General features: G+C 36.5%; 2 protein-coding genes across 4 annotated transcripts in view; one reads left to right on the forward strand and one right to left on the reverse strand.

Annotated features, from left to right (window-relative positions):
* Positions 1–18,472, forward strand: part of LOC102182773 (multifunctional protein ADE2) — a 63,542-nt gene that overhangs the window by 7,431 nt on the left and 37,639 nt on the right. For 2 of the 3 annotated variants that reach the window (XM_018049486.1, XM_018049487.1), the window contains exon 1: positions 15,028–15,424. The exons of the other annotated variant lie outside the window; for it this stretch is intronic. In XM_018049486.1, coding sequence (XP_017904975.1) covers positions 15,043–15,424 — 382 coding nt within the window. In that variant the 5' untranslated portion in view covers positions 15,028–15,042. Of the gene's footprint in view, positions 1–15,027; positions 15,425–18,472 lie in introns of those variants that run through there. 3 annotated transcript variants of the gene reach the window in all.
* Positions 1,166–18,472, reverse strand: part of PPAT (phosphoribosyl pyrophosphate amidotransferase) — a 36,872-nt gene continuing 19,565 nt past the window's right edge. The window contains exons 2-11 of the mRNA XM_018049489.1: positions 13,373–13,439; positions 9,637–9,843; positions 8,322–8,434; positions 8,073–8,218; positions 7,343–7,415; positions 6,443–6,594; positions 5,636–5,763; positions 4,576–4,797; positions 3,150–3,270; positions 1,166–1,913 (exon numbers count right to left, since the gene is read on the reverse strand). Coding sequence (XP_017904978.1) covers positions 1,648–1,913; positions 3,150–3,270; positions 4,576–4,797; positions 5,636–5,763; positions 6,443–6,594; positions 7,343–7,415; positions 8,073–8,218; positions 8,322–8,434; positions 9,637–9,843; positions 13,373–13,439 — 1,495 coding nt within the window. The 3' untranslated portion in view covers positions 1,166–1,647. The remainder of the gene's footprint in view (positions 1,914–3,149; positions 3,271–4,575; positions 4,798–5,635; positions 5,764–6,442; positions 6,595–7,342; positions 7,416–8,072; positions 8,219–8,321; positions 8,435–9,636; positions 9,844–13,372; positions 13,440–18,472) is intronic.

Below are 18,472 nucleotides of genomic sequence, written 5' to 3' on the forward strand. Positions count from 1 at the left end.
GCCATGACACAACATATGAAACTACTGAACAAAGAGAAAAAGACTATGGTTATTAATAAATATTATAATTCTGGGTGGATTTGGACACTATGTACACCATATCAAAGTAATGCACCTAAAAAAACACTTTCATGTTTTAAAAATCTTACATAAGCAAGGGCTGAGGGTAAGTCACCTCAGATGTTAACAGTTAAAAAAAAAACTTAAAAAAATGCAATTATTTAGATCTCAGTAAAGTAGAACAAGTGTTTAATGCTTGGAATTAGATGAGTACACTAACTGGAAAAAGTTGTTGTCTCCTTGTTCCTTAAAATTGGCCCCTACGATGTTTCTACTTGATCATCTCATTGCATACACATGTTTGCAAGTGATCAAGTACTTCATTAAAAGGCATATAATCCAATGAAGGATAAAACGTGTGTTAGGATCTAAAAAAAATGTATCTTTTACTTCAAATGTACTAGGTTACTTCCTGTGCTTCTACCATAAGGGCACTAAATAGTATGGATCATATTAATACTTTCTGGTCAAATGTAGGAAAATTTTTTGCACAGACATCTTTTTACAATCAGGGCATTTCAAAGCCAGGTGGCAAACTATGTCTCCCTTTTGAAATCTTTACTGCAGACCAACAGCCAACATTTCAGGCGGATATTTTACCAGCTGAGCCACAAGGAAAGCCCTAGCCAACATTTCAAAAGCTAATTTACTGTCTTAACATAGGGAGGTGGAATGATGGCTCTAACCACCAAAATAACTGCTAGTTATTGAATTTAATAATATAAACACCTCATCGCACAGGTGAGGAAAGTGAGGCACAAAAGGTATTTTTTTTTTTTAAGAGAACTCTAGATGATAGATAACTTTGGGGTATAATGGATTCAAGTTTAATTGAATCTGATGTATTGAATTGTATGATATATAATGAACAATGAACTCACAGGTCCTGTTTGCATCATAACACCTTAGTCTAACCTCTTGCAAACTCTTTAAAGCATGGACCTGGCTTCATTAACCACTTGTCTTTTGACCATTAACCACTTGTCTTCTCTAACCAAGCTAGCTAATGCTTGAGTGAAAAAAAAAAAATAAAACACATACTGTTGTATTAAATGCAATTAAGCTAAGCTAAGTCACTTCAGTCGTGTCCAACTGTGCGACCCCATAGACGGCAGCCCACCAGGCTCCCCCGTCCCTGGGATTCTCCAGGCAAGAACACTGGAGTGGGTTGCCATTTCCTTCTCCATGAAAATATTCCATAAATGAATTTCAGTAACTCTTAAACATTCCACAAAATTTCCTAACAACCTGTGAGAGTATAATACCTGGCAATCCTCTCTAAAACAGAAATTCACCTATCTGCTACATTACTGCTGATGATCTGAAATGTACATGATCTCTAAAAAATAACAGTACTGAATAAAACTGAAAGGATCATCCAAGTTCCTATGTAATACCAAAGTATTTATCCAGGATTACTGAATAAATCATAGCAATTTGGTATCCTTTTCAGAAAAAAAAATCTCAGAACTTACAAGCATGTGGCATTTCACACTGTACCAACTGAGTAACAGTAAATGAAGGTATAACCACTACAACTTCTTCACCAGCTTTTGTGTCCTGAAATATGATGTCTGCCCCTGGCAGCTACCATTCCAATTCCACAGGGTATTTTCCAGTCAGACAAGCTGTACAATGATCATTCTTTTCAAAACATTCCAGACCATTCCCATTTTCTTGAATCATAATATCTTCCTTTGTACAATGACCATTGTTTTCAAAACATTCCAGACCATTCCCATTTTCTTGAACCATAATGTCTTGCTTTTTCACTCTCTGTTTTTTCAGTGTTATTCCTTCTTGTACAGATGAAACCAGTCCTTCTACTGACAGATATACAACACTGTTTGCTCCTAAAGGGGGAAAGAGGGGAAAAGGTCATGACACTTCCTTTGGAAAGGAAGAACTGCCTAACAGAAAATAGTTACAAACAGAAAAACATAAGCCAGAATAAAAATGTCTCCTTTAGCCTTTCTTTTTTTTTTTAATTTATTTTTTAAAAATTTAAATTATTTACTTATTTATTGGCCACGTGGCTTCTGGGATCTTAGTTCCTCTACCAGGGACTGAACCTGGGCCCTCAGCAGTAAGAGCTCATAGTCCTAGCCACTAGACTGCTAGGGAATTCTCTGCTTTAGCCTCTCTTTTTTAAAAAAAAAAAGGAGGGTGGTGGTGGTGGCTGGAGCATCAATAAAACACAGGGTCTTTATAATTTTTTTAAGTTTTAAATTGGAATTTAAGGGATAACATAATTTAAAATAGCACTGGAGAATTTGTGTCTAAAATGGATTCAAAAGGCTTCAGGAGTCAGTTTTCTTGAATAAGAGATTTTGAAGTCAGGAAGATCTGGGTTCTCATTTAAGCTCAAGGTCATTTACTTTTCCCAGGTCTATATTTTTCATCTATCAGATAAGGGAAATACTAACTATACCATTTTCATAATATCATTACAATAATATAGATGTGGTCCTGGCAAAGAGTGAGTGTTCACAATGTATCAGTGGGGTAATGTTCAAAATACTTAACTGGTAAGGTACAGACACAACCAGGCATGACCAGTCAAGAGAAACACCAGCCGTAAACAGTGAATGTGGTGGACATACCACACATGGATGAACATGTAGATGATATTTATAGTTTATACCTCACCTGAATTTGAAAGGTAAATGTCTTCCCAGGCTGACCTCCACCTGCAAGTCTTCTGACCTCATTGTTAATGATGAGTCTACACAAGCTTTTCACTTTGATTTGTACTCACATCCAAATTGTTTTATTAGAAATCTGTGGTTAAAGTACTTGTTTTTCTTCTGATCTGAGCTTCGGGAGATGTGAACTGATAACACAGCTCTCTGCTGTGAAAGCCCTTCTTCCTTCTCCTCCAAGCTCACCTGGCCTAGCTCTCTTATCACAGCACTCACTATGGTGTCCATCTACACCAGGCACTCCCACTGTTTGTCTGCTCAACATACATAACATCTTTTAACAAATACTGAACACTGTTTTTCATTAAAAGTGTAAAGATTGATAAGCTTGGATTTTCTGTTAAAAAATGAATAAAGATCAAAGTTTACAGAAATTTTGATACCTACCTAGATAATCTGAAATATGCTCAAATTCTGGTTTATTGGCAATAAGCTCTTCTTTCGTTGGTATGTTTATTCCCATGAAGCATGGATGTCTAATTGGTGGTGAAGCTACGCGAATATGTACCTTGGAAGGAAATCAGGGCATGCGTTCATTAGTTCGACATTCACTGGAAGAACAACTATGCAAAATTCTGTCACTGGCAAATGCAACATAAAATTGTTTTACAGAATGTTTTAAAAACATATGGGCAGCAAAGCACACTACAAAATTTCTTTCGAAATAATAGGTAGAAAAAAATCATGTGATATACACACAGACCTCCAAGTGTTCAGTCAGAATTACTTTTAGAATTAACTTAAAGAACAACCAAGAATCCTACAGGAGCAGCCCTGTTCTAGACCCTAAAGTGACCTGGGCACGAATTTTGAAATGTTAGCCACTTGTAAAGGGTTCTTTATACAGAGCTGTCCATTGTTTCTTTCTGTCACCTACTGACAAGGATATTTCTTTCTTCTGATCTCTCATTTCTCATTTATTACATTCCTAGGACCATCTTCATTTTTCTCTTCTAACACTTGAAAGGAACTTTTGCCTACCTCTTATTTTACCATTTTATTAGTAAAAAGAAAATAACACCTACCAGGATATAATTTAAAAAAAGAAAGCCTTACTATTACAAAGAACTATGTTTGTCTACTTTTTTTAATCTATCATTATTTTCTGACTTTTGTCAGGAAAATTTACAAAGCTATAATCAGTGTCCACATTTACTTTTTACCTTTCTTATAACAGCAAAGATCTCCCCATGTTTAGTAGTCTTTATAGTTTTTAATGGTTGCATTGTATTTCATCATACTGATGTATCAATTTACCAAATAATTTCCTGCTGGTAGATATATAAGCTATTTCCAGTTTTTGTATTTATTTGTGTCTTATTCTATTTTTACTATAGTATGGGTGCTGAACTAACTTTACACTTCTTTGTCTTCATTACATGACTTTCACTGAATTCCAAAGAATATCATAATCATAACTAGTCATTAAAAAAGGCTAGAAATCTTAAGCATAATTATCTTAGACTGTCATACTGCTTTCTATATCATTTTCTTCACAGTGGATTTTATTTCTAAATCTGATCAACTATTAGTAAATGACACATCTCATTTAGTAATATGAATTACTGAAGTATTTAGTTAGAATAAGCTTTGTGATTTGATAATATAACCCACTGTGTCAAATTATTATAGTAGGACTGCTTCTACATCTTCATAAAAAAAGTAATCAATATCCTACAAATTTAAAAGTATTCTATTTTGTGATTTGCTAGTTTTAAATTAGGTTTATAAAAATTTTAACATAAACTTTTACCGATTTTTATCATATTATAAATTATTGGTGCTTTAGGATAGGTGTTTTAATATTACTTACCTCTTTTGCACCAGATTCTTTGAGTAACTTGATTATGGGTGAGATGGTATTGCCTCTCACAATTGAATCATCTACAAGAACAATTCTTTTTCCTTTAAAGTTGTCTGACAGTACTCCAAATTTTTTCGCAACACCAAGTTGTCTTAACCTCATGTTTGGCTGAATGAATGTTCTTCCTACATACCGGTTTTTACATAGCACCTCCACGTATGGAAGCCCACACTAACAGAGAAGGAATAAAAGGACAATGAGCAGCACATATATGGAGAACTCAAGGGCCCTGTTTTCTCTGGGTCATGCTTCCATTAGAACATGTATGCAAAAATTTTAAATGCAGTTATAATTTTGAGCTCTCCATCGTCAGAGTACAATTTTCTGTCACTATCTAAACTGTCGGGAAGACAAGGCAAAAGAAAAATTATCAAAAGTCTTCTACTTAGTGGGGAAACAATTCATTTTACTAGAATTTGTAATGTTTCTTACGTATTGTTATTTATCTTAGAAGGAAATGCTAAGAATGTGAACACATGACAAAGAATAAATCACTATGAGAAAAATCCACATATTGTATGCATATTATTTCTTTAAAAAGTTCATAAACTGAACTTCCCAACACAATGAATGTTGGGTATTAAACCCCAGAATCACTATAATTATATAATCTACTCAGTTATGAAAAATGCAGTTAAGCATAGTACTAAGAACATTATATAAAATTTTTAAAAATAGCTTTATTACTAACCACACTCAGCAAGAAACAATACACCAGTGGCTTATGAGGGTACTTTATAGTAAGTAAATATTACCACTAAACTCAGTATATAGTATGATGTTATCTTCCTAAAATGAGGGGATCATTCTCCTACTCTTTGGGTGAATTTTTTGTGGATCTACTAAAAAACAGTGCCACTGAATGAAAAGGCTGAAAAATAAGTAACTCTTATAAAGAAACACTGTCTTTCTCCTTACTCATAAATTGATGAGTTTCTCTTTATATACATGAATTTCTAATCCCAGTGCTAAATAAGCAATTCACTGTGTGTTAATGAAGAGAAAATACCTTTGTTGCATAACCAAGAGCAGCAGGTGTAGCAGATTCTGGGACAGTGCTAACCAAATCTGCATCCACAGGGGCTTCAATGGCTAGCTGCTGACCACAACGATATCTTACTGTGTAAACCATCTGGTCTAGAATATTTGGAAAAGGAAATAGATTTTTACTTAGTATAATATAGCCCAGCATATCATTATTGGAAGAAACTAGCTTGTTAGAACTCTATTAGAATTTAGTACCAAAAGAAAAGCAAAACCAAAAAACATTAAAGTGGAAACTCATAAATCAGGGGGAATTCACTCTAAAAAAAAAAAAAATTAACCTTGGGATTTCCCTAGTGGTCCAGTGGTTAATAATTCAACTTGCAATTCAGGGGACAATGGTTCAATCGCTGGTCAGGGACCTAAGACCCCACATGCTGCAGAGCATCTAAGACCGGGCGCTCTGCAACCTTCATGCCACAACTAGAGAGCCAGGTTGCTGCAACTACTGAAGCTGGTGCGCTACCCCTAGAGAGTCCATGCACCACCACAAAAGATCCCACGTGACATAATGAAGATCCGAGGGGCCACAACTAGGACCCGAAGCAGCCACATAAATATAAGTAAGTTAATCAGTTAATTTAAAAAATTAACCTTAATACATAGCTAAAAATCATAATCTTACTCCAAAAAGGAAAAAAATCTGACAGTCAGAGGAACTGTGATCTTTTTACAACATGTAACTGTGCCTTCAAAGCCTTTGGGCCCAAGCACTTTCTTGTTTTAATGAGATAACAGATTTATATCAATAGTTAAGAGATATTTTACTTACCTTCAAATATACTATCTGGTCTTGCAAAATAAACATATTCAAAGATACAGAAAGCCATTGCGTTTCCTTCAGACCTTGGTATAATGTCAAGAGTTTGGACTTTATGTCTGGATATTTCCACAATTTCTCCAGGCAAGACTTCACGATAATATCTTGGGAAACAATGTTAAAGGAGACTTTAAACCAGTCCTTAAGGCTAATTATCTACTATAAAGTGCACAGAGTCCCTTTCCTTATAAAGGAAAAAGGGTTCAGTTTAATATAAAGTCTATTGGCTTTAAAAAAAAAAAGTATTTCTCCAACAGTAATTTCTATAAATCTGCTACCCTACACTTGAATTTAGAATTTTAAAAAATAAAAGTCCTGCATTTTATTGATTTGCAGCAGAATGAAGGTTAAAGAGAACATTTTTATTCTGGCTTAAATTTTTTTGCTCATAACTATTCCTTGTTGAGGAGGTTCTTCCTTTCTAAAATAAGTCTCACGGTATTTTGAAAACAAGATCCGAGTTCCAGGATGAGAAGGTACTACTGGCACGTTAGGGTTTCCCTAGTGCTTCTGTGGTAAAGAATCTGCCTGTCAATGCAAGAGACATAGATTAGATCTCTGGGTTAGGAAGATGCCCTGGAGAAGGAAATGGCAATCCCCTCCAGGATTCTTGTCTGGGAAATCCCAAGGACATAGAAGCCTAGTGGGCTACAGTCCATGGGTTCACAGAAGTCAGACATGACTTAGCAACTAAACCAAGACATTAGTGTTAGTGCAACTGCTGAGCACAATGTACAAAAGAAACTGCATTTAAAAGCATGTGTTCCTGCCGACATCAGAAGCAAAACTTTTATGTAAAAATTTTTTTAATTGACATGGAAAAGTTGTTACGTTGAATGATACAAAATTTACCTTGCACCGATAGATAAAAAGCTGCAAGATTCTGAAGACACCACCCATCCTTCCGTTTCTGATGTTTTTTTTTCTGTAAATCACAAGACAATCAATTAATTCAGTTATTGAATTCAAGAAATTTAAAAGGGGCTACCTATTTCAGGAGAACAGTTAAACACCAATTTTATAAACAAAAGAACTCATACACTATCCATGACTATGACCTTAAGAACTCTTCATTTGACTAGTACCAAAAATAAGATCGCAAGCTTCCTTCAAACAAAATGATTTCATGGCTTGAATAAGACATCTGACAAGTCAAAAAGAAAATCACTGAAATCATACTACACAAATGAAAAGCTGGGCAAAGGATATGAATAGGCCGTTCAGGCAGAACCAAACAGGAATGCCCATTAAATATATTAAAAGTGGCTCATCCTCAGAAATATTCAAGGAAATGTACTTTAAAAACTAAGTGCCAAGACTTCCCTGGCAGTCCAGTGGTTTAAAAGTCGGTGCTTCCAATTCAAGGAGTACGAGTTCGATTACTGATCAGGGAACTAAGATCCCACGTCCTACCTGGAGTGGCTAAAAAAGAGGAAAAAACTAAGGGCCACTTTTTTCTTTTTTACCTAGCCTTTTTATTCAATAAGTTCCTAATACCTAAAGATTTCAGGGTGTGCCAATAGTAGGACAATGACTTGGAAAAGCATTATGAGATTATTGTATTTCTTTTGAAGTTCATTACCTTTATCATTTATATCAGAAATAGGAATAAGACGACCAATGCATAGAGGACGATTTCCATAGGGATCTCGGACTGCATAAATCACATCTTTGTGCATTATAAGCAGAGAGTATGCTGTGGGTGCTTCCTTCATTAAATTTTTAATCCTGGAATCAATTAAATAATTCAATGAATAATTTTCATTATAAACACATGCAAGACAAAGGTCTCATTATCACATCTGCAAGCTCAGTCTACTTTTACAATTACCTTGCTACCCAGTCTGGGGTGTCATCTTGTTCCTGAGGAGGGGTATAAGCCAGTAGCTGGGTGATCATTTCACTATCAGAACTTGTTGACAGACCAATACCATGACGCAGAAGCTATTTAGAAAGGAGAAAAGTCATAACCATTAGAGGGGAAGCTCCAACTCAACCTTCACCCAATAGCCTGCCATCACAGAAAGAGATCAGATATTGTGTGGATGCTGTTATGAAATCCTGCATTCTACCAAAGGTGAAAGAAAGTGAAAAGTGAAAGTTAAGTCATTCAGTCGTGTCCGACTTCCATGGGATTCTCCAGGCAAGAGTACTCGAGTGGGTTGCCACTTCCTTCTCCAGGGGATCTTCCCGACCCAGGGATCGAACCCAGGTCTCCTGCATTCCAGGCAGACGCTTTAACCTCTGAGCCACCAGGGAAGCCCACCAATGGCAGGTATATATATCTAATAATATACTAATAATAGACTGTATATCTACTGCTGGAGGCAATGGGAAGTCTCTGAAGCTTTTCAAACAGGAAAAAAAAAGTGCTTTAGGAGGTATATAGGAAAGCCTTTGAAAACTAGGTCTGAAGGAATGTAGACCTGCAGTAGGTAGGTGGGGAGGCAGCTGGAGACAGCATGAGGGTTTGGGATTGTGGTTCTAACTTTTTCAGTCCACTCCTGACAAACAGGACACATTCCCATAAAAGTGGCACACTGCAGCAGGGACTTTTAACCCAGGTTTGCTGGTGGTGGTGATGGTGGCTACCTACCATCAGCCCTGATGCAGTGAAATGTGCTGAGATGAAGCTGAGTACCTGCGTAAGGGGTTAGGTCTAGAAATAATGTACAAGGTATTGTTTGTAATTGAACTTTTGCTGGTGATCTCTAAATAGTGAGTTTTAAAATAATTTTTACTTCATACTTATATTTTTGATTGAATAAAATATTTGTTTTCATTTGGTAGCAAAAAACTGTATTATTACAATGACAATGCCAGAGCCTAAGAAGAGGGTAGGACAAAGTTCTGGGAATAATTAAATCAATTTTCCAAATCACTATTCCAAAATAATGCATCAGAATCACCTCAGGAGCATATTACACTGCAGATTAAGCCACCTCATTCCCACCTCAGGCTCTGGGGAGAATATCTTAGAATTTGTAATGAGAAACAAGTACTCCAGGTAATTCTGTTATAGTTGTTCTTTGCAATTAGGTAACAGGTGGCAACAACAAGACAATACACTTTACCAAGATCCGCCATACTTCTTTTCAATAATTTATCACAATCATGAAAAAAGCATTAAAAAAAAAAAAACTTACCTTTTTCCTTAAGCGTGCAGCATTAACTAATTCGCCATTATGTGCCACAGCTATTTTTCCATGAAGTGTTTCAACAACAAAGGGCTGGCAATTTTCTAATTCACAGTTTCCTGTAGTGGCATACCTTGTGTGTCCAATTCCAAGATTTGAAGTATATAATTTCTTCAAATTGTCTTCAGTAAATACATGATTTACAAGACCCATTCCCTTGCAAAGTCAAAATAAAAGCTCATCTTAGGGAAAAAAACACTAGTAGCACTTTTATAAGCTTCTGCTCAGACAATTCCAAATTAGAAAATGAAGTTCACTTAATTCCCCTGTGCTTCAGAATTCTAATCTTAAAAAAAAAAAAAGACTAACCTAATTGTAAGAACTGTGAAGCACTAAAATATATATCTGAGGTGGAATTCATATAACAAAATTAATCATGCTTGTTTCGTAAGATTGTTGTTTAGTCACTAAGTTGTGTCTGACTCTTTTGCCACCTCATGAACTATAGCCCTCCAGGCTCCTCTGTCCATGGAATTCTCCAGGCAAGAATACTAGAATGGGTAGCCAACCCCTTCTCCAGTGGATCTTTCTAACCCAGGAATTGAACCCGAGTCTCCTGCACTGCAGGCAGATTCTTTGCCTACTGAGTCACCTGTTTCATAGGATACTTCTTGATAAAACATTGAAGAACAGATGTACTAAGAGGTAACATTTGTCAACTATGATCAACTAAATTATAATTTAAAATTCAAAATGTGTTAAAGTATTCAAATAAAGGATAACTTATCTGAGTCAATCTAGCAAATTATCACTGGGAGAGAAATGCACCGTAGAAGAACAAATAAAAACGTTGACCCTTGAACAAAACAGGCTGGGACTGCACAGGTCCACTTATTCATGGATTTTTTTTTTCCAATAAATATATCAGAAAAAAATTTTTGGAGATTAAAAATGATATAAAAATACAGTAAGCCATGTAGCCTACAGTAAAAAATTTAAGAAACTGAGTATGTCATGGATGCATAAAATATTTGTAGATACTAATCTATTTTATCATTTATTACCATAAAAATATACAGAAACCTATTATAAAATGTTAACATTTATCAAAGCTTATGCACACAAAAAACACAAACCATAACTGGTGCTATTTGCTTTTTCAAGAAATGTAAACAAGCATAAGGGTGCAGTCTTAAGTAACTGCATAAAATGAACCGTAGTCCATACTGCACTACTGAAATTATTTTGGAGCCACCTCCTGTTAATACTGTGGGGAATTCAAGTGTTCCAAGTATCCACTTGAATGCAAGTATGCCATCTGATGTTAATCACCTCTGGGTGAGCCACTCATCTCTACATCAGGTTGCTTATTGCAGTGAAAAGTCTCCTCTCCCAGTTATTGAGTATTTTTCTTCGTGTTTAGCGCAATACTGTAAACCTTGAGTAACACCATGGGACTCATACAAAGTGACACCAGTGACACTGAAAGTGCTCTCAAGAAGTAAAGCCATGACTTTACAAGAAAAAGTTGAATTGCTTGAGGTCTACTGTAGATTGTGGCCTACAGCTGTGGCAGCCCTGCCATTTCAAGATAAATGAATCCAGCATAATGACCATTGTAAAAAAAAAAAAAAAAAAAAGAAAGGGAAACACATGAAACCATTGTTGTAGCTATACTAGCTGGCACAAACACTATGTACTTTTTGTGAAACGCTCTTTTATCTCATATTGAAAATGCAGCTCTTAGGTGGGTTCAGGATTGCTATAAGAAAGGCATATGTATTTAATAAGATTTGAGAAAAAGTGTAGTTATTTAAATGATGACAATGCAAAAGGAAGGTGAAGGATCTAAAGCTGGAGAATTAAATGTCAGTGAAGGATGGCTGGAGATTTTTAGGGAGAGGTTTGGGTTAAAAAATATCAAGATTTAAGGCCAGAAAGGATGGACTAACTCTCTGGTTTTATGCAAATGCAGTAGTGTTTATAATTAGGACTGCCCTTATCTACAGGTTTTGAACCCCTGAACCTTGAAGGGAGAGGATAAACAGCAGCTGCTAGTCTTCTAACTCATGACTGAACCATAAAGCCTGCACAACATGAACTCTTTTTCTGGATTGGTACCATTCATTGATGCTTTATTCCTGAAACCAGGAAGTACCCTGCCAGTAAAGCACTGCTTTTTAACGTTCTTTTGATATTGGGCAATGCCCTTGGCTACTCAGAACCCCATAAGTTCGACAGTGTTGAAGCCAAGTGGTTGAAGCGATCTGCTTGTTCCCAAACACGACATCTCTAATTCAGCCTCGATGTCAGAGGATCATAAGGACTTTCAAGGCTCATTACACATGGTACTCTACGGAACGGACTGTCAGTGCCATGGAAGACAACCCCAACACAAAGAACAGCCTGAAAGTCTGAAAGAATTACACCACTGAAGATGCCATTGTTGTTACTGAAAAAGCTGTAAAAGCCATCAAGCCGGAGACAATAAATCCATGCCAGAGAAAACCGTGTCCAGAGGTTGTGCATGACGTCACAGGATTTACGATAGAACTAATCAAGGAAATCACGAAAGGGATTCTGGATATGGCAAAAATTTAAAAATATCTGATGGAGACGAGTGCTTTCGAACCAGTGCCAGGTGATGAGGAAGAAAACATGAAGAAAGCAGTGCCAGAAAACAAACTGACATCAGACAGTCCAGCAGAAGGGTTCTGATTGTTTAAGACTGCTTTTGACTTATTTTACGATATAGGCCTTTCTATGGGCACTAAGCTAAAGCAAAGGGTAGAAGGATGGTGGTGTACAGAAACATGTTTAGAGAAGTAAAAAAGCAAGTGAGTGAGACAGAAATTATGACTTATCCAGCAAATTACACCCAGGGTGCCTGCCTCTCCTGCCTCCCCTCCCACCTCCACCATCTCCTTCCACACCCGAGACAGCAAAACCAACCTCTCCTCAGCCTACTCATTATGAAGGGTGACTACTAGGATGAAGAACTTTATGATGACCCACTTCAATTTAATGAACAGTGATTAATCATCGTATTATACAGTTAATAAAGTTATCTTATTGTGGATGTGTGAGAGGCTTTGTGTGAAAATCTAATGACTACATGGTGAAAACCATATGGACATTTCTGTGTCAGTACCATTACTGTCACCTAGGCAGTCGATGTGTAGAACATTATGTGCAAGACTGGTGTTAAAGTGGATAGCCCATCCTTACACTGGCATAAAGTAATGATATTTTATAACAATTCACTTATTAGTATATAGGCTAGGCAACCAAAAAGCAATCATATTGCTATTTCTTTGTTATCAATGCATGAACTGTTATACCCTAAACAGGAATTTTTTCACATTATCTTTTCATTTTCGAGGTCTATGTTAGCAATACGGGTACCATCTACAGTGTTCTGTACCAACTTAAGACTATACTAACATAGATACTGACAACTTACATTATAAAAAGTCAACATAAGCTTATTGTGTCAACAAAGACAGTACTGTACTATAATTTCTATTCCTTATGATTTTAATATTTTCTTTTCTCCAGCTTACTTTATTGTAGAACACTATATATAATACATATGACACACAAAATATGTTCCTATACTGTTAAAGGATCAACTATGCTTCTACATACAAATTATTTTTATTCAAAGTCCCCCCCCCACCATATACTAGCTGTCTTCTGACTATTGTTACTTTTATCATCAACGCTTGTCAATGTTTAAATATACCTTGTGTGTTTTGAATGTGGGTATCGAATTTCCATCACTGGTCACAATACCAGCACTCTCCTGACCCCTGTGAATATAAAAAGGTGTCAAACTGTTAAATTTACCCCATTGATACATTTCTTAATGAATCTTATGGAACATACTTTTCTCAATAACATCCACGAACTCAAGTCTGACAACACATTAAATGCTACTTCTGCTCATGATGATGACAATGATTAGAAGAGCAGATCAGACTGAGTTATGACTAATAAGCCAGGCACTGTCTTAAGCATGCATATGAATGATCCAATTTATTAGGCTTTCAAAACAGTCCAACGGAATTAGTAACTATGATTACTATTCACATTTTATAGATAAGGACAACACTAGAGAAACAAAGTTAACTCATCCAGTATCACACAGAGAATGGCAGCATGGCCAAGTTTAGGACACAGACAACCTGACTTCAGACCTTGTGCTTGTAACCTCTGTAATAGGTGACCTCTAAATAAGGTTGAGTATGTAGATATAAATTAAAAGCCCCAAATAAAATAGCAGGTAAAATGTTTGTGGGTACTGGAATCATAAAATTTTTTTGTTTGTTTTGCTTTTTTGCACTTCCCAAATTTCTTCTGACATATAACTATCTCTTTTTTCATCAGAAAACAAATGCTGCTTCAAAAAGCCCTAAGCTGATCAGGCACTCTGTATCTCATTTCCTGACTTAGTGCTATTAGGTGAGGATACAGAGAAAGCCAGAAGCTAGGTTTCTAGCTCAGTAGGGTAACACACTGGTAAGACTTTAAAGGATCTGCACCACAGTGGAGTATAAACTCAAAAGATAAACTAAAAGCTCCACTGCTTAACAATTTTTAGTAGTTCTGAACAAGTGCAGTAAATACTAGATGTTTGTTAACAAATTTTTGTTCCAAAAAACATGTATCAGTGTAGAAATAAAAAATAAATCTCTACTATATATGTATATATATACATTAACAATTACTAACATGATTTATTTGGTAGAAAGCATCTTTTCTAAAATTATAATAGACATTTTAATGACAAGAGAAACTACAACATTAAATGCATTTGCAACGTAAAAATCTAGAAAATTAAAAGTGAAGTAATTTTGCTAAATTACCAATGCATTAAATACTATGAACTATTATGCTGAAAACAGACATACATAATACTATACATCCTATACAACTGAATAATTTGTGACTTAAGATTAATTTATTTGGTGAAATCATGTGGTCTTCGGTTAACCAAAGTCAGAAGAACTAAGTGATTCATATCAGAGGGGAAAAAATAACCTTAGTCACAAACCTTTGTGGCAGAAAGAACCTCTGCCAACCATTTCCAAAACAAGCAAGCAAAAAAATCAACAATCGTATAGTAAATTAGAAATAAACAAACACAAAAAAGGTTTTCTTTCCCTTTTGTCTCAAGGGTAATTTGTTCTTTAAAGCTGAAATGAGTAACCTTAGGGATCTTTTAGGTCCAGGCTTCTTTAATCAGGAAGCCTGCTTATTTGGCAGTTTCTCAAGTTACTCCCCTAGGGCAGCTTGAACCAGTTAAACTAGATCCTTTCAGCGCTTCACAGCTTATTGACAACCAGCCGTCTGGTTTCCTAGGAAACAAAACCTTGGCTAGAAATAGTGAATCATTTCCAGGTCACTTTCAACATGGAGAGTGGAGCAGGAAAGCACTGGACTGAGGAAGAGGTTAAAGCTTTGCTAAGTGTCTGGGCAGAAAAAAATATACGAAAACAACTTTATGGAACACTGAGAAATAAAGGAATATTTATTTACATTGCTAAAAGGCTGCGAGCACTAGGAGTATACAGAGATTGGAAACAGTGCCGGGCAAAGTACAAAAATCTCAAATATGAATACAGAACAGTTAAATATGCCCACAACTCTGGAGACAGCTCTAAAACTATGAAGTTCTTCCATGATTTGGATGCCATCCTGCAGTATGAACCTGCCACACCATTAACAGAGGAAGATGCAAATGACAGGTGCCTGGCAACGCTGAGCCCAAGTACAGCCCCAGTGACCACCGAAGGTAAAAAGAAAAAGTACCATTCTTTTGTTTTTACCTAACAAACCGTAAGAGAACCAGACTTCTGAGTCCATATGATAAATATAACCTGAAATAGCAAGGTTGAGAAAAACAACTGACCTGTATGTATATGCTATTTTGCACAAGGTAAAAATTAATTTTAAAAAATAATTGAAATAATGCCACCATTCAAAAGATCTGTAAAATAAAAACAAACACATTAAAATGGTACCAACTGTTAATGCCAACTGCTCCTTACTCATGTCTGATATGGTTTTTGGAAAATGGATTGGGTTCTGAAAGTATTTTTAATCTTAATTTTATGAGTACTGAAAAAAATATGTATGTATTGCTCAACTGTTGTTTTCCCAGCGCCAAAATAAGACAGAACTTTCTGCTCTATATTAATGTTCCCACTTTCCTAAATTTATAAACAAAAGCACTAAATACTAGTAACTGATAAAAATGTCATTAGTAGTTTGGAACATCTCCGTTTTAACAGAAAGTAAAACAAATAGATTTGATAGGTTAAATTATTTATGCTTAAATGATTTAAATACTGACATACCTTGAGGATTTTGTGTATTGGGTTCTAGATCTCTGCAATAAAGCAAATATCCCAACAAAGCCAAGTCATACAAACTTTTTGGACAGGGAAGCCTGGCGTACTGCAGTCCATGGGGTTGCAAAGAGTCGGACATGACTGAGAGATTGAACTGAACTGAGTGCATCTAAAATTTATATTACACTATATGTAGTCTAAAAAATTGTACATACCTTAATTAAAAAATACTTCAATGCTACAAAACACTAACCATCATTTGAGCTAAACAGTGAGTTGTAGTAGTTTTCATTAAAAAAAAATTTATTCATTTATTTTGGCTGCACCAGGTCTTATTTGCTGCACTCATTATCTTTGATAGCTGCAGCATGTGAACTCTTAGTTTCGGCAGATGGGATCTAGTTCTCTGACCTGGGGTAGAACTCAGTCCCCCAGTCACTGGACCACCAGGAAGTCCCAGAGTTGCTATTTTTAAGGGCAGAGTTGTTCAGTTCAGAATCTGTGCTGTTGTGTGTGCTGAATTGTTCAGTTGTGTCAAAATCTGTGCTATCTACTGTCATTTCCCTCTTATATATGGTATAATCTACTACCTCTTCCCTGCTGCACAGCTTGTGGGGTCTTAGTTCCCGAACCAGGGACTGAACCCAGGCCCCAGCAGTGAAAGAGCCAAGGCCTAACCACTGGGACACCAGGGAATTTCCTACAACCAAGTATCTTTTACCCAATTTAAAATTATCCCAGTAGGACAGACTATCAGAAGTTCAATTTCTGGTCAACATGTGGGGTATGATTACTCTGAAACATATTACTAAAGTAACTTCTTTCCAAAAGAACTGTACTTTAACAATGAAACTGTCCCTTTTGTAGAACGGGGGATGGGAGGGGGAGACTTTGCTGATTTAATAAATAATGGAGTATGCTAATCTGGGGCTTCCCTGGTGGCTCAGTGGTAAAGAATCTGCCTGCAATGCAGGAGACAGGGTTCGATCCCTAATCGGGAAGATCCCTTGGAGAAGAGAATGGCAACCCACTCCAGTATTCTTGCCTGGAGAATTCCATGGACAGAGGAGCCTGGTGGGCTATAGTCCATGGGGTCACAAAGAGTTGGACACAACTGAGCAACTAACACTTATTTACTTACTACGCTAATCTAATAAATACAGTCACATATAACAGTGTATGCAATCAATAACTGTTTATTTTGCATTTGTTTAATTAAAAGTGCTGTGGAACATTTTTTATATATTTATTCAACTTTATGAACTGACAGTTTATGTCAGTTAAGGTCTTAGAAAAATTTGCATGACGACCTTTCACCTTAAAATTTTGGCTGATTTTTATTTAACCCACAAAAGTCAAAAGTTTTAACACAGTCAAACAGCTTCTTTTCTAAGGCTTTAAGTGAAGTGAAGTGAAACTCCCTCAGTCATGTCGGACTCTTCGTGACCCCATGGACTATACAGTCCGTGGAATTCTTTAGGCCAGAATACTGGAGTGGGTAGCCTTTCCCTTCTCCAGGGAATCTTCCCAACCCAGGGATCAAACCCAGGTCTCCCACGTTGCAGGTGGATTCTTTACCAGCTGAGCCACAAGGGAAGCCCTTCTAAGGCTTAGAGAGCCCTTCTTTCTCCAATTCTGATTCATTTATGACATCTTCTGGTTTTTCTAAGGTGGAACCAGCAGAATTTTTATTGATGTATGGTAAAAAGAAGGCAAGGAAGTGAATGTGTATCTTCTACTGTTGGGATCAACCTGTTTCATGCAAGGGGTCCTCTTTCAAGGACAGAGGATCTGGTCCCTTTCGTTAGGCAGCAGGTAGCCTGACTAAGCCTTGGGAAAGGACTCTAAGAGGCTTCATCTTCTAAAAACTACAATCATCCTCAATCTCAGAATACCTTTGGCCTACTGCTGCTGTATCACATTCCTTCAGTGACCAATTTCCACTCTTTCCCTTTTCTTACTGTATACACATGCATTAAGAATAATGATTTAAGGGTTTCGATCGAAAATCTCCACCATGTGGGTCCCCTGCGTACAATTTTGGGATTCTTGCTAGGAATGATCAACCTGAGGGAAAAAGATTTCCTGAAGAAAGTGGAGAGAGAGATTTCTTTTTTGCCCCCACCTGTATGTGCAGCTCTAAGACCTTTTCAATAAACAGAAGCAGGCCCTAAAGCAGATAAAAGAATAGTAAGCCCTACCTTTCCTTGCTGTTCTCATCAAGCTCAGCCGATAAATTACCTGAGGATGTCAGTATCTTTTCTTCTTCTCTCTAAAGAGAGTTCTTATGTAATTTAAGATTTTTATTTTCCATATTCCCAACTAAATCAAAAACATTCCCTAACTGCAACTTAGCCTCAAATAATTGTGAAACTCAATTTTAAAATGACAATTTTTAAAATTATGTGTATGTGCTTTGTGCTAAGTCGCTTCAGTCATGTCTGACTCTGTGTGACTCCATGTACTGTAGCCCACCAGGCTCCCCTGCC

Source organism: Capra hircus, chromosome 6, assembly GCF_001704415.2.
Source record: "Capra hircus breed San Clemente chromosome 6, ASM170441v1, whole genome shotgun sequence".
Taxonomy (NCBI): domain Eukaryota; kingdom Metazoa; phylum Chordata; class Mammalia; order Artiodactyla; family Bovidae; genus Capra; species Capra hircus.